Genomic DNA, 15,787 nt, shown 5'->3' on the forward strand with positions numbered 1-15,787 from the left:
GGTGCCTGTAATCCCAGCTATTCAGGAGGCTGAGGCAGGATAATCACTGGAACCCAGGAGGCGGAGGTTGCAGTGAGCTGAGATTATGCCACTCCAGCCTGGGCAATAAGAGCGAAACTCCATTTCAAATAAATAAATAAAAGAAAATGAAGTCAAGGTCAAGGGCAGGGCAGGGCCATTCATTTATTACTTGCCATGTTAAGGACTTTGCTTTTCATTCTGAGAAGCGAAGCTTTGGGAGGATTTTTGAGAGGAGTAACATTTTAAAAGGATCCCCCTGGCCACAGGGATGATAACGGACTCGTAGGAAACTGGAGGCACAGATTTTGATGGGTGGAGAGATCGGCAGCTTAGATTTGAATAGGTTCAATTTCACGTACCTGGTAAGACATCTTACCAAGCACCATGTCAAGGCCTATCAAACAGGCAATTGTATAGTAAAGTCTGGAGCTCAGGAGAGGGATCCAAGGTAGTGACATAAATTTGTATATTTATTTATTTAGAGACAGACTCTTGCTCTGTCGCCCAGGCTGGAGTGCAATGGTACAATCTCCATTCACTGCAACCTCCACCTCCCAGGCTCAAGTGATCCTCCCACATCCACCTCCCAAGTAGCTGGGATCACAGACACGTGCCATCATGCCTGGCTAATTTTTGTATTTTTAGTAGAGACGGGGTTTTGCCACGTTGCCCAGGCTGGTCTCAAACTCCTGGCCTCAAGTGATCCGCCCCCCTTGGCCTCCCACAGTGCTGGGATTACATGCATGAGCCATCATGCCTGGCCAATTCGTATATTGAAAGCCATGAGCCATGGATGAGATGTCCAAAGGAGTACACACAGAAAAAAGAACTGGGGCACCCCAGCATTTAGAGGTTGAGCAGATCCCCAACAAGGAACTAGCAAAGAAGACTTAAGAAGCTGCTGAGGGCCGGGAGTGGTGACTCATGCCTGTAATCCCAGCACTTTGGGAGGGTGAGGTAGGAAGATCACTTGAAGTGAGGAGTTGGAGACCAGCCTGGCCAACATGGTGAAACCCCATCTCTATTAAAAATACGAAAATTAGCCGGACACAGTGGCGCATGCCTGTGGTCCCAGCTACTTGGGAGGCTAAGGTGGGAGAATCACTTGAACCCAGGAGGTGGAGGCTGCAGTGAGCCGAGATCATACCACTGCACTCCAGCCTGAGCAACAGAGCAAGAGCTTGTCTCAAAAAAAAAAAAAAAGGAAAAAAAAGCTGGTGAGGAAGGCGGCAAACCAGTTAAATATCTAGAATGGGACCATCTAATACACAGTGCCACATGTGCTATTTAATTAGAATTTAAAACTCAGTTTCTCAGTCACATTAGCCACATTTTTTCTTTTTGAGAGACAGGATCTCACCCTGTTGCCCAGGCTGGGGTGCCGTGGTGCGATCATAGCTCACCGCAGCTTCGAACTCCTGGGCTCAGGGTATCGTTCCACCTTAGCTTCCCAAGTTGTCGGCATACAGGTGTGAGCCACCATGCCAGGCTCATGTTAGCCCCGTTTCAAGAGCTACTTTCGGGTAGCTATTGGCTACCGATCTGAAAGCAAAGATAAAGCACATCGCCAGCATTGCTCAAGTTCTATTGGACGGTGCTGGTCAAGAAGACAACTGAAGAAAGTATCTCAAGGACAGGGAGTGTCAAAAACTAATAGTAATAATAATTTGAGGGTAGAGACTTGACCATTGGATTTAGTTATGTGTAAGTGACCAGCAACTTCCTGACAGGACAGCAGTTTTGGTAGAGTGGGAGGCAAAAGCCTGATAGAAGTATATTCAGGACAAACTGGAGGAGAGGACTCGAAATCAAAAGAGACAGCTCTCAAGATTTGCAATTAAGATGGCTAGGGTGAATTGAACTGCAACGTATTTGTTGAAGCTGTTCCAAAGACAAGCACAATTCTCATGACAGCTGAGTTTTTGGCAAATGGCACATAAAAACCCATGGACCAGCGATTTGTAACCCTGAGAGAATCATTTGAAGATTGCTTGGGGTCCATCCCAGAGACGTAACTCGTTGGAAAGGGACCCTGGCATTGTTTAAATATAAGAAGTTTTCCTTGGCCGGGCGCGGTGGCTCAAGCCTGTAATCCCAGCACTTTGGGAGGCCGAGGCGGGCGGATCACGAGGTCAGGAGATCGAGACCATCCTGGCTGACACGGTGAAACCCCGTCTCTACTAAAAAATACAAAAAACTAGCCGGGCGAGGTGGCGGGCGCCTGTAGTCCCAGCTACTGGGGAGGCTGAGGCAGGAGAATTGCGTGAACCCGGGAGGCGGAGCCTGCAGTGAGCTGAGATCCGGCCACTGCACTCCAGCCTGGGCGGCAGAGCGAGACTCCGTCTCAAAAAAAAAAAAAAAAGAAGTTTTCCTTGGGTAATTCTAATGTACATAAAGCCACAGTCCAAGACCTACTCACTGCCTTAGAGCAAAGCATAAATATGCATGCATGATGATTCCCAATCATGCTCCAAAATTATATGGCACTTCTTATGTTGGAAAATTTATTAAATGATGGCACGTATTTGCTGCAAAGATGAGACATGGTATTGTGGTAAGTTTTTCTGCCAGTGTTTTGGAGATTGAGAATGTTAAATCCATCAAGATAGGAATCAACACTAGATAATCTTTGCTTATTATTTTTATTATTTTTTTGTTTAAGACAGAGTTTCGCTCTTGTTGCCCAGGCTGGAGTGCAACGGTGCGATCTCGGCTCACCACAAACTCCGCCTCCCAGGTTCAAGCGATTCTCCTGCCTCAGCCTCCTGAGTAACTGGGATTACAGGCATGCCCCACCACACCCGGCAAATTTTGTATTTTTAGTAGAGATGGGGTTTCACCATGTTAGCCAGGCTGGTCTAGAATTCCCGACCTCAGGTGATCCGCCCACCTCGGCCTCCCAAAGTGCTGGGATTACAGGCGTGACCCACCGCGCCCAGCTGATAATCTTTAAAAAAAAGAAAAGAAGAAAAAAAGACTAACCCTACTGACCATGAACAAATGTGCTGGTTTCACTACCCTGGGGGTACAGTTACTCACAGAGGCACTTTATCTGATGACTGTACTTCCCCAAAGAAAAGCCTTCCCTTAACTGTACAAATTTTGAAATAGAATCAAGTTCTAACCTTTAGGGAATCACAACTTTTACTTTAAAACTGGTATTATGAACAATTTAATATTAAAAAAAGAGACAACTTAGAAACTAGTAGCATCTTTAAAACCAGAAAATTTACATGGGGACTAAAGCTCCATGAATTACACGATTCTGTAATTCAGTTTTCTGTTCCCTATACTGGCACTTTTGAAAAAATAAAATATCTGGCATGTTTTGGTGAAAAATCTCAACAGGATTACTTCATTTCACATATAGTTGCAAATAAAATCACCTATCAAATCACTATAGGATATAGCTCTATTTTTCTTTTTTTTTTTTTTTTTTTTTTTTTTGAGACGGAGTCTCGCTGTGTCGCCCGGGCTGGAGTGCAGTGGCCGGATCTCAGCTCACTGCAAGCTCCGCCTCCGGGGTTTACGCCATTCTCCTGCCTCATCCTCCCGAGTAGCTGGGACTACAGGTGCCCGCCATCTCGCCCGGCTAGTTTTTTGTATTTTTTAGTAGAGACGGGGTTTCACCGTGTTAGCCAGGATGGTCTCGATCTCCTGACCTCGTGATCCACCCGTCTCGGCCTCCCAAAGTGCTGGGATTACAGGCTTGAGCCACCGTGCCCGGCCAGCTCTATTTTTCTCATCTCTGGAAGCGACTGTTTCCTAGTTATGAATCCTAGAATGTTTATCCCCTCCCTAAAATCCCTGAAGCACTTACTATATTTGCTGTTCATCTCACTAAGTAATCCTGTATTCACTGTTTTTTGTATTGTGATGTGAATATGAAGTAAATGGGCTGGGCACAGTGGCTCACACCTGTAATCCCAGCACTTTGGGAGGCCAAGGCGGGTGGATCACCTGAGGTCAGGAGTTCGAGACCAGCCTGGCTAACATGGTGAAACACCATCTCTACTAAAAATACAAAAATTAGCCAGGTGTGGTGGCATGCACCTGTAATCCCAGCTGCTTGGGAGGCTGAGGCAGGAGAATCACTTGAACCCAGGAGGCAGAGGTTTCAGTGAGCCAAGACCACATCATTATTCTCCAGCCTGGGCAACACAGTAAGACTCTGTCTCAAAAAAAAAAAAAAAAAGAAAAGAAAAGAAAAAAATGATGATCTGCTATCATACACAGGTCTCCTAGCCATCAATTTCTTTTTTCTTTTCTTTTTTTTTTTTTTTGAGACAGAGTCTTGCCCTGTCACCCAGGCTAGAGTGCAATGGCACCATATCAGCTCACTGCAACCTCCGCCTCCTGGGTTCAAGTGATTATCCTGCCTCAGCCTCCCGAGTAGCTGGGATTACAGGCAAACGCCTCCATGCTCAGCTAATTTTTGTATTTTTCAGTAGAGTCAGGGTTTCACCCATGTTGGCCAGGCTGGTCTCAAACTCCTGACCTTGTGATCCACCCACCTCGGCCTCCCAAAGTGCTGGGATTACAGGCGTGACCCACTGTGCCCAGCCGCCAGGCTAATTTTTTAATTATTCCCTAGCCATCAATTTCAACTTCTTCCTCTATCCAAGAGCTAACAGATTAAAAAATATATTTCACTTTTTCCTCTTTACCTTACCTAAAAAATGCTTTGAACTATTAAATAGCCACAAACTAGAAATAACCCACAACTTGGATAAATAGCTCCTAAATAATCAAAAAGCAGATTAAACCTGCAATCTGAAATGTAGTAATTACATTTGGAAACACTAAGTTTACTACATTAATCCTACTCTATTTTAATATTTCTACTATCAAGGCAAAAGGCAATATAATCTTGAAAGACAGAGATGGACTGAACATTTTCTTACCAAATCCCAAAATACTAGAATTTGAAGTATCAAGAGAGATGGATCTACTTCATTCAAAAGGAATTACTACTTTGCAATACCAGTGGCAACCTCACAAACCTTGCATTTCACATGAAAGTTTTTTTTTTTTTTGAGATAAGTCTTGTTCTTGTGGCCCAGGCTGGAGTGCAGTGGCGTGATCTTGGCTCACTGCAACTTCTCTCTTCCGGGTTCAAGCGATTCTCCTCCCTCAGCCTCCCAAGTAGCTGGGATTACAGGCATGCACAACCAGCCCTGGCTGATTTTTGTATTTTTAGTAGAGACAGGGTTATGCCATGTTGTCCAGGCTGGTCTTGAATTCCTGGCCTCAAATGATCTGCCCGCCTCGGACTCCCTAAGTGCTGGGAGTAGCATGAGCCATCCTTTTTAATAGAAATGGGGTCTTGCCATGTTGCCCAGGCTGGTCATGAACTCCTGGGCTCAGGCTATCCTCCCACCTCTGCCTCCCAAAGTGCTGGGATTACAGATGTGAGCTACCACGACCAGCCTACATAAAGCATTTATAAAACAAAACTGAAATAATTGTCTTAAATCACTGCCTCAAGACTAATAAAACTGAAAACTCTCGATGATTTACCTTAGATTACTCTCTTTTTTGAGAAGCAGTATAGAATGATAAAAAAGCTGGAGATCTGAAGCTGACATCCTGGGTTCAAATCTTGGCTCTTTCACTTACTGGCTGTATGACTATGTACCAGTTATTCGTATGTGTTTCAGATTTCTTCCTCTGTAAAAGGATACTAGTAGCAGTATAATACCTGCCTCCCAAGACTGTTGTGAAGAATAAATGTAAATCACTCATAAACAATGCCTGTGGCCGGGCGTGGTGGCTCAAGCCTGTAATCCCAGCACTTTGGGAGGCCGAGATGGGCGGATCACGAGGTCGGGAGATCGAGACCATCCTGGCTAACACGGTGAAACCCCGTCTCTACTAAAAAAATACAAAAAACTAGCCGGGCGAGGTGGCGGGCGCCTGTAGTCCCAGCTACTCGGGAGGCTGAGGCAGGAGAATGGCGTGAACCCGGGAGGTGGAGCTTGCAGTGAGCTGAGATCCGGCCACTGCACTCCAGCCTGGGCGACAGAGCGAGACTCCATCTCAAAAAAAAAAAAAAAAAAAACAATGCCTGTAACATGCATACTGAAGACTTAAAAGATGCAAGTGATTTGGTCATCTGAACCTCACAGAAACAGGTATTTCAAACTGCTGCTTACTTTGAGGATTCCATGTACTGTATCAAAAGATGTATCATTTCAGTAACTAGACCTTTGGAGGCAGTGAGATAAATGAGACTAATTTATCTGAAAGATCTGATCTGCTACTTTTGCATGACAAAGGTACCTGCTTTATCTTTTAAGTAAAAGCTTGCTATGAAATACTCAGCCTTCCTTTCTGCTTCAGTCAGATGTAGTGAAAAGATGAGGTTGCTAGGAAACTTTCAGATTTCTAGTAGACAAATGGAGAACTTGTCAATAATATTGCCATTTCCATTCTTTGACATGACTGGGCAAACAGTACCTAGTGCTTAAAACATTTGTCATTTGTGAGAAGCACTATGCTTCTGTGGTTAGTAACGAAGGCATGAGAATACCTGGTTATAACCCTGGCTCTGCTACTCGCTGTGACCTTTGGCAAGTTACTTGCCTTCTCTGCCTCAGTTTCCTTATCTGTGAAATCTGGATAATAATAGCCATCTTATAGGGTTGTTCAGAGTTAACATGAGTTAATTTCCATAAAGCTCTTAGAATAGGGTTCAACAGAATCAGCACCAAAAAGTGTTAAATTATTAAAAGCATAAAATGTTTTCCAGTATTAATGACATAACTGTATAAAAATATATCTTGATCTCACACAGAAAAGAAGACATTCTACTGTGTCCATGTTTTAGTTATTTGTATTAGTACCAGATGTGAGGTAGTACAAATGCAAAGGAGAAGGTATACAAGGATCACATCCTCATGTAATTAACCTACTGCCTGACGACCTGACCTTGGGCCAGAAAAGAAAATCAGAAAGATTATGACTTGATAGCATCTTTTAGAGGGGTCTCATGCATCTGATAAGGACTGGACTAAATTACCTGTTATAGGCTGGGCGTGGTGGCTCATGCCTGTTATCCTAGTACTTTGGGAGGCTGAGACGGATCACTTGAGGTCAGGAGTTCGAGACCAGCCTGGCCAACATGGTGAAACCCCATCTCTACTAAAAAATACAAAAATTAGCCGGGCATGGTGGCGGATGCCTGTAATCCCAGCTACTTGGGAGGCTGAGGCAGGAGAATAGTGTGAACCTGGGAGGCGGAGGTTGCAGTGAGCTGAGATCGCACTACTGTACACCAGCCTGGGTGACAGAGCGAGACTCCGTCTCAAAATAAATAAATAAATAAATAAATAAAATACAGCTGGGCATGGTGGCTCATGCCTGTAATCCCAGGCCTTTGGGAGGCTGACACAGGCGGATTACCTTGGGTGAGGAGTTTGAGAACAGCCTGGCCAACATGCTGTAACCCTCTCTACTAAAATAACAAAAATTAGCCAGGCGTAGGGGCAGTCACCTGTAATCCCAGCTACTCAGGAGGCTGAGGCAAGAGAATCTCTTAAACCAGGGAGGTAGAGGTTGCAGTAAGCCAAAGGTTTCAGTGAGCCGAGAATGCACCACTGCACTCCATCCTGGGTGACAGAGCAAGGCTCCGTCTCAAAAAAAATAATAATTTTAATTAATTAATAACCTGCTTATTTTCATTGAACACATTGTTTCCATCTTCTATTTGTAAGTTATTTCTAGCCTTTCAACATTTACCATTTAGTCTCTTCCCAAATAGTTTTCTAAACTAGTAGCAATGGGGCACATGTTCTCAGGGCCTCCTGAGACTGTGTCACAGGCCATGGAAAAAAAATTTTTTTTTAATTAAAAATAGCTGGGCATGGGAGCCACGCCAGTAATCCTAGCACTTAGGGAGTGCTAGAGGGGAGGAAAGCTTGAGCCCAGGAGTTCGAGACCTGCCTGGGCAACGTGGCGAGACCTCATTCTCCACAAAAAAGAAAAATATAAAAAATAAAACCATTAAAAGCACTAATAATAATTTAGCTAGCCATTACCAAGAGGAAGAACAAATTCTGCTTATCAAGACAGCCATTACCTTAATACTTTTTTTAGCAATGCCTCATAAGCTGACAGCAAGTATAAACAGCTGGCTTAGCTGCAATAGAATGAATCGGTGTTTTAAGTGTGAAGAATTTAAAGCAAGCCAAGTAATTGTATAAAATTTAAATTTTATGATCATGTCTGGACCTTTTTACACTTAACACAATGGAAATGTTCATATTCATTTTTTTTCCCCAAAGGAAAAATTTCTGAATCATCACTATGTTGCACAGTAGAATAGAAATATGAATTCAGGTACTCAGTCAAGTTTCTAAAGAATGCAAATAACAGACACGATTTAACTTCCAAAATCTGAAGTCATCAACATGATTTTGTAGTACTCTATCTCAGGTTTTACCTAAAAATTCATTATTATTCAGATAAAGATAGCCCCCTGATCACATGTTTTTAAAGAGCCTCTGCCCCACCACAACTTCCTGAGATCTGTGAAGAAACTGCAGTCTTGTGATCAGACTCCATATAGGACTGGCAGTTTTGTAATCGTAGGGAAAAAACGGTGACTGATTTTATGTGTCAATCAGTTGTAGTCTGCTGATCTGATTAGAAGCCTTGACAAATGCCTGGTGGCGATTGCAAATAACTGCCAAGCATATAGGGATGATACAGTAGCCCACTGTTTTGGGATCAGCTCTTGTGCAAGAGTATAGGAACAAAAACATCTGTAAGTAAGGTACCAGAAAAATAATTGTCCACAACCAAAAAGGCAAGGAGAGTAATCGAGCTTTCAAGGAGTGTGTCCATGTGGTTCCTTCAAGGGGCTCCTCAGGGTGCTGTTGAATGTGTTCCAAGGCCAGCCTATTGTAAGTCTCATTGATTTCAAAAACATAGTAAAATGCTGCTGCACTTGCTAACAGATACAATCCCACTCCAATCCATCCCATCCGCTGACGGAAATTCATCATTCTCCATGCTCTGTGCCTTCAAATTAAAAAAGAAAATACAATTAGGGTCTTGTAGTACTGTCACCGCAACTACTCCAAATGTACTTGCTTTATCTCCAAGAATTCTAGGTCGGGCGCGGTGGCTCACGCCTGTAATCCCAGCACTTTGGGAGGCCGAGGCGGGCGAATCACGAGGTCAGGAGATTGAGACCATCCTGGCTAACATGGTGAAACCCGTCTCTACTAAAAATACAAAAAATTAGCTGGGCGTGGTGGCGGGCGGCGCCTGTAGTCCCAGCTACTCGGGAGGCTGAGGCAGGAGAATGGCGTAAACCCGGGAGGCAGAGCTTGCAGTGAGCCGAGATCGCGCCACTGCACTCCAGCCTGGACGACAGAGCGAGACTCCGTCTCAAAAAAATAAAATTAAATTCGAAAGCATCCCACTAACACACTTAAGATTTAAAATAATTAAACGCCTATTAAGAAATGTAAAACTTACAGGTTTTGTGTAATAGTTACAATAAAAAAACAAACAAAAACAAAATAACCATTGATTTCAGTATATACTGAGTTCTGCTTTTTAACGGGAATCTCAGAATAAATCACTGCATCCTACTTAAACAGGTCCATAATACCCGCCCTCCAGAAACTGGAATTAAACTAGTTTCCCACAGCACTTTTCACTTTGACAGGTGAAACACTTTCGGCTTTACAGTACTGCTTCAGATGTGAACGCGGGGTGCTACAAGTCAAGCCCCCAAGTTAAGACAGTAACTCCTAAGCACTTACAATGGTCCCGAAAATCTTCCTGTTCCCACGGCAAGCGTTAAAGAGTCATTCAGCTCTGAATAATCGGGTGGCTTTGGCATTTCAGAGAAAGCCACCATAAAATAAATCCCCTGGGTCACCCGGCTAGGAGAAAGGTGAGCGCCGCCAGCCTGGAGCACCAGCTACTAGTGATTAAGAACGGCGTGACTGCGGCGGGTCACGCGCGGCCCGGCCCCCGTCGCCGCCGCCGGAGACCCGCTATGGGGACCTGACCCGGCCGGGAGGCGTCCCCGCCACAAGGGCCTCCAGGCGGCCGGCCCCGCCCCCTGCCGCGCTGCAGCGCCGGCACGCCGCGACCAGGGTTGTGCTGACTGCGCCAGGCCCGGGCCTCGCAGCCCTGCAGCGTCGCGAGCCCAGCGCCAGTCAGCGGCCGCCGGCAGAGCCTCCCTGCAAAGCTAAGGTCCCGGATCTCACCTTCCTGTCCCGGGTGGCCAGCCCGCCCGCCGTCCCGGATGCCGCCGCAGTCGGGGCTTCCGGCTCGGGCCGGAAGCGCGCGCGCCCCGCCCCCCAGAGGCCCGCCCCCCTCATGACGTCAGATCGCCCCCGCCCGCCGCGCAGCTTCCCCCAGCGAGACCCAAACAGCTGGAATCCGCGCTGGAGCTGGGGGTCTAGCTGCGCGGGTGGCGGCACGTCCCTTCAGGTGGGCGGCTGTCTGGGTCTGGCGACTCAGCGCTCCTCAGCCCTTCCTCCCGGTGCCCGATCGCGACTGTCATCGCCCGATCACTTCTTGCTGCGGAGAGCATCACAAGCACCTGGAGGACCGGCATCAGTCGCTTTGGCCCCTGAGTGTCCGTCCGAGCCTAGGGGAGCCCGTCCTCCCGCACCTCGTCGGGGCCGGCCAGGCACCTCCGCCGCCGGCGCACGGACGCGGGCACCGAGCACTAGATTACGGTGAGTGGAAGCTGGCCCGGAGAGGCCCTGCAGGCCCGACACCCGCCAGGCACCAGGGCTGGGAGGGGTGAGGGGCGCGCGCCGCAGTGCGGCGGCCCTGGAGTCGCCGCGGGGGGCAGGGCGCGCGGGGCTTGGGGCCTGCACGCGTGCCTTGGACGTTGGCACCCTTAGCTAACCTGTCTGCTGTGTTTTGCAGGCTGCTGGACCTCGGCACGTTGACGAGATTTCCCTGAGGTACCGCGGAGGATTACTTTGAATTGCAGTGGCCGCCTGTGGTCTGGAATATTTAGAACTTAAGTGTATTATTTCGGGCACCATGACTTTGAGGCTTTTGGAAGACTGGTGCAGGGGGATGGACATGAACCCTCGGAAAGCGCTGTTGATTGCCGGCATCTCCCAGAGCTGCAGTGTGGCAGAAATCGAGGAGGCTCTGCAGGCTGGTTTAGCTCCCTTGGGGGAGTACAGACTGCTTGGAAGGATGTTCAGGAGGGATGAGAACAGGAAAGTAGCCTTAGTAGGGCTTACTGCGGAGACTAGTCACGCACTGGTCCCTAAGGAGATACCGGGAAAAGGGGGTATCTGGAGAGTGATCTTTAAGCCCCCTGACTCTGATAATACATTTTTAAGCAGATTAAATGAATTTTTAGCGGGAGAGGGCATGACAGTGGGTGAGTTGACCAGAGCTCTTGCACATGAAAATGGCTCCTTAGACCTAGAGCAGGGCATGATCCCAGAAATGTGGGCCCCTATGTTGGCACAGGCATTAGAGGCTCTTCAGCCTGCCCTGCAATGCTTGAAGTATAAAAAGCTGAGAGTGTTCTCGGGCAGGGAGCCTCCAGAACCAGGAGAAGAAGAATTTGGACGCTGGATGTTTCATACTACTCAGATGATAAAGGCGTGGCAGGTGCCAGATGTAGAGAAGAGAAGGCGATTGCTAGAGAGCCTTCGAGGCCCAGCACTTGATGTTATTCGTGTCCTCAAGATAAACAATCCTTTAATTACTGTCGATGAATGCCTGCAGGCTCTTGAGGAGGTATTTGGGGTTACAGATAATCCTAGAGAGTTGCAGGTCAAATATCTAACCACTTATCAGAAGGATGAGGAAAAGTTGTCGGCTTATGTACTAAGGCTGGAGCCTTTGTTACAGAAGCTGGTACAGAGAGGAGCAATTGAGAGAGATGCTGTGAATCAGGCCCGCCTAGACCAAGTCATTGCTGGCGCAGTCCACAAAACAATTCGCAGAGAGCTTAATCTGCCAGAGGATGGCCCAGCCCCTGGTTTCTTGCAGTTACTGGTACTAATAAAGGATTACGAGGCAGCTGAGGAGGAGGAGGCCCTTCTCCAGGAAGTATTAGAAGGGCATTTCACCTGAGTCTCAGGGAATCACGAAGGGATATGGCAATGAGTAGAGCATGAAGGTAGAACAGTCTATATACTCTTTGACACATACAATCCCTACCTTGTGCTGCCAAGTAACTCATTTTTGTGCAATTCTCAGTATAAGCCCTTTGTCGTTTCTATGCCTATTTAAAGTCTCCTAAAGGTGTAATTGACTAGGAAGGATGTAGTTCTACACTGCTGTTTACCTATTTAAATTCATCCTTGTGAATATCTTTGTTGTTGTTGTAGGGACAGAGTCTCGTGCTCACCCAGGCTGGAGTGCAGTGGCGCGATCTCGGCTCACTGCACCCTCCACCTCCCGGGTTTAAGCTATTCTCCTGCCTCAGTCTCCCGAGTAGCTGGGACTACTCGTGCCACCACGCCCAGCTAAGTTTTGCATTTTCAGTAGAGACAGGGTTTCACCATGTTGGCCAGGCTAATTTCGAACTCCTGACCTCAAGTGATCCACCTGCGTCAGCCTCCGAAAGTGCTGGGATTACAGGTGTGAGCCACTGCGCCCGGCCTCATCCCTGTGAATTTCTTATTGTACAAAAGTTCTTTCACTACCTGTGTGCAGTGCTCTGAGAGGACAGACAAGGCTCGGGTGTATATGCTGACCAGATCTCATTGAAATATCAGCTTGTTTGGTACGAGGCACAAGTGTAGCATGTCACATGTGATCATGTTGGATCATTGACAGTTTTTAGGTATGTATTGACCTACATTTATGATGAAGATCCTGAGTGGAGGTTAAGATACTAAGTTATTTTCTGTATGAATCAAAATTATATTGATTCTGTGCAATCAAAACAAAAGGCAGAATAGAATGCTGAGATTGGTTAAGTTTCAATGACCATCTTTACAGATTTCTGCTATGTGTCATCAAAACATCTAGTTCTGAGTAACATTTTCACGATTGTTATAAAATTATAGATGTGAGCTTCTAAAATAAAGGAATGGTAATAAAATGACGTTGTCTGTTTTGTTTATATCAAGGTTCCAGGAGAGATTTCATTTGAATAAAGAGTTCCCAAAGCATGAATCTGCAAACCACTGGACCTACACAGACTTAGTTCCTTGGACTCTTTCCTCTTGGTGCTCAGGGGTAGGAAACTGTTTTCTAAGTGAAGAGAGCTTCCACTGAAGCCGTGAAACAATGGGGTGAAACAAGACAGTGCACAAATTAGTGCAAGTAGTGCAGATGTATCAGTGTGTCAAATTTGGAGGGAGAAGGAAAGAAATGAACATTGCATGCTGCTGCTTGGAAAATTGGACTAAAAGTTTCTCCGTTTACTCTCTTATTTAGTCCTCTTGGAAAAAGGTTGAGCAGTATAATCTTAGCACTTTGAGAGGCTGAGGCAGGAAGATTGCTTGAACCCAGGAGTTGGAGACCAGCCTGGGTAATGTAAAAAAAAATTTTTTAAACTAGCCGGGCATGGTGGTGTGCACCTGCAGTCCCTGCTACTCAGGAGGCTGAAGCTGGAGGACTGCTTGAGGCCAGGAGGTCAAGGCTGCAGCATGCCATGATCATACCACTGCACTCCAACCCGGGTGACAGAGCAAGACCCTGTCTTAAAAAAAAAAAAAAAAAAAAAATCCTGCAATATAGGAAAACTCAGTTTCACACTTGTGGAAATGGGCACAAAAGTTTAGAAATTTGGTGTGGTGGCTCACACCTGTAATCCCAGCACTTTGGGAGGCTGAGGCGGGCAGATCACGAGGTCAGGAGATCGAGACCATCCTGGCTAACACGGTGAAACCCCGTCTCTACTAAAAATACAAAAAAATTAGCCAGGCGTGGTGGTGGGCGCCTGTAGTCCCAGCTACTCGGGAGGCTGAGGCAGGAGAATCTCTTGGACCTGGGAGGCGGAGGTTGCAGTGAGCCAAGATCGTGCCACTGCACTCCAGCCTGGGCAAAGCGAGACTCCGTCTCAAAAAAAAAAAAAAAAGAAAAAAAAAAAGAAATTCAGTCAAGGTGAAACATCCTTGGGCCAGAATTCTATCCTCTGATCCTCTGTAGTAAGTGTAGTGAGTGATTAGGTCAGAATTCTCTCCTCTTTCTTTCTGCAAGGCCCATATTCTTTCTACTGCCAAGAAAGAGAAGCAATCATCAGGGTATCTATACCCATTAGCCTCACAAGGGAAGCAGGGCAGGCATTGGCTCCATTTCATAAATGTCCATCTTATGTGCATTGCAGGGGAGTACAGTTGACCCTTGAATAACTTGGGGCTTCAGGGAGCCAGCCCACTGCACAATCTGTACATAAGTTTTGATTCCTCAAAAACGTAACTGTTATTACTGACTGGAAGCCTTACCAATAACAGAAAGTTGATTAACATATTTTGTATGTTATTTGTATTATATACTATATTAAAGTAAGCTAAAGAAAAAATGTTCTTAAAATTATATGACTGGGTGCAGTGGTTCACACCTGCAATCCCAGCACTTTGGGAGGTCAAGGCAGGTGGATCACTTAAGTTCAGGAGTTTGAGACCAGCCTGGCCAACATGGTGAAACCCACACACACCTGTAACCCCAGCTACTTGGGAAATGAGGCGGGAGAATCGCTTGAACCTGGGAGGCAGAGGTTGCAGTGAGCTGAGATTGCACCACTGCACTCCAGCCTGGGCAACAGAGCGAGACTGTGTCTCAAAAAAAAAAATGGGGGAAGAAAATTGTAAGAGAAACTATATTTACAATTCATTAAAGAAGTGCATCATCATAAAGGTCTTCATCCTGGTTGTCATCTTCACATTGAGCAGGCTGAGGGAGAAAAGGAGGGTTGGTCTTGCTGTCTCAGTGGTGGCAGAGACGGAAGAAAATCTGTGGATAAGTGGACCTGTGTAGTTCAAGCTCCTGTTGCTCAAGAGTCAGCTACACGTTATTCTGGATCAGAAACCTACTGCAAATTAGACACTTAGCAGTGGAGAATATGAGAATCTATAAGACCTGGGCAGGTGGCATGGGTTATCTTTTACCTTAAAAAAAAAAAAAAAGCATGGTTAACAATTGCTGAAAGGTAGGATAAAGTATTTCATAAAGTACCCAAATTTGGAATGTGCACCTTGGTTTTAGATTCAAAGGCATGGTATAATGTTTGTGTTATGACTAAATGTCATGATTAGGTTCCCATAAATTCTTCCACGATGGAAAGATAAATATTAGATGATATATGGACTCTGAATAGATTAGAAGGTGTAATTCTGATCTTGTTTATATTTGTGTAGTCATTTGGAGTGTACAAGGCATTGTGACACGGGCCGCTCACTTGCCCCTTCAGTAGTGGGAAGCAGACATGGCGAATGTGTGCACCCATGGGTGTTAATACAGGTTGCACCTCTCCATATGTGAGGCACTGAGCTGAGGGCTTAAGACTGTGTCATTAGATTTAGACTACAATCCCTGCCCTGGAGGTCTGTTCAGGGTCAGTGATGATAGCTGGTGTTGAACAGCAGATACTGAGCACCAGTGAACACATTTGGTCCTACAATGAGCTCAGTCCTTGATTTTTCCTGTTTTACAGATGAGACTGAGAAGCTAAGAAACTTGCCCAGGGTTTCACAGCTAGTGAGCGGCAGGCTCAGACATTTCCAGAGTTCCATCTTAATGTATTCTATGCTACCTTATTCAGAAACCTGCTATTTCCCCATTTGACAGATGAGAAGCTTGAGGATCAGAG

The 15,787-nt window shown here is 46.1% G+C and overlaps 2 protein-coding genes across 3 annotated transcripts; one reads left to right on the plus strand and one right to left on the minus strand.

Moving 5' to 3' along the window:
* Positions 1–6,079: 6,079 nt before the first annotated feature.
* On the minus strand, positions 6,080–10,326 carry LYSET (lysosomal enzyme trafficking factor). Of its 2 annotated transcripts, none has more exons than XM_071099684.1 (2): positions 9,798–10,042; positions 6,080–9,045 (listed from the first exon to the last, which is right to left on the minus strand). In XM_071099684.1, the coding sequence occupies exons 1-2, from the start codon at positions 9,893–9,895 to the stop codon at positions 8,634–8,636; spliced, it is 510 nt and encodes a 169-aa protein (XP_070955785.1). In that variant the 5' UTR covers positions 9,896–10,042; the 3' UTR covers positions 6,080–8,633. The 2 variants fall into 2 exon arrangements, with proteins under 2 accessions (XP_070955785.1, XP_024644197.2); XM_024788429.2 differs by lacking the exon at positions 9,798–10,042 and adding an exon at positions 10,251–10,326 and having other exon boundaries at positions 6,082–9,045.
* Positions 10,327–10,366: 40 nt separating this feature from the next.
* On the plus strand, positions 10,367–13,075 carry LOC105467526 (modulator of apoptosis 1). Its single transcript, XM_011717172.3, has 2 exons — positions 10,367–10,727; positions 10,924–13,075. Exon 2 carries the CDS (start codon positions 11,044–11,046, stop codon positions 12,097–12,099), a length of 1,056 nt encoding a protein of 351 aa, XP_011715474.1. The 5' UTR covers positions 10,367–10,727; positions 10,924–11,043; the 3' UTR covers positions 12,100–13,075.
* The last annotated feature ends 2,712 nt before the right edge of the window (positions 13,076–15,787 follow it).

The sequence above is a fragment of the Macaca nemestrina genome, chromosome 7 (genome assembly GCF_043159975.1).
Source record: "Macaca nemestrina isolate mMacNem1 chromosome 7, mMacNem.hap1, whole genome shotgun sequence".
NCBI classification, from domain to species: domain Eukaryota; kingdom Metazoa; phylum Chordata; class Mammalia; order Primates; family Cercopithecidae; genus Macaca; species Macaca nemestrina.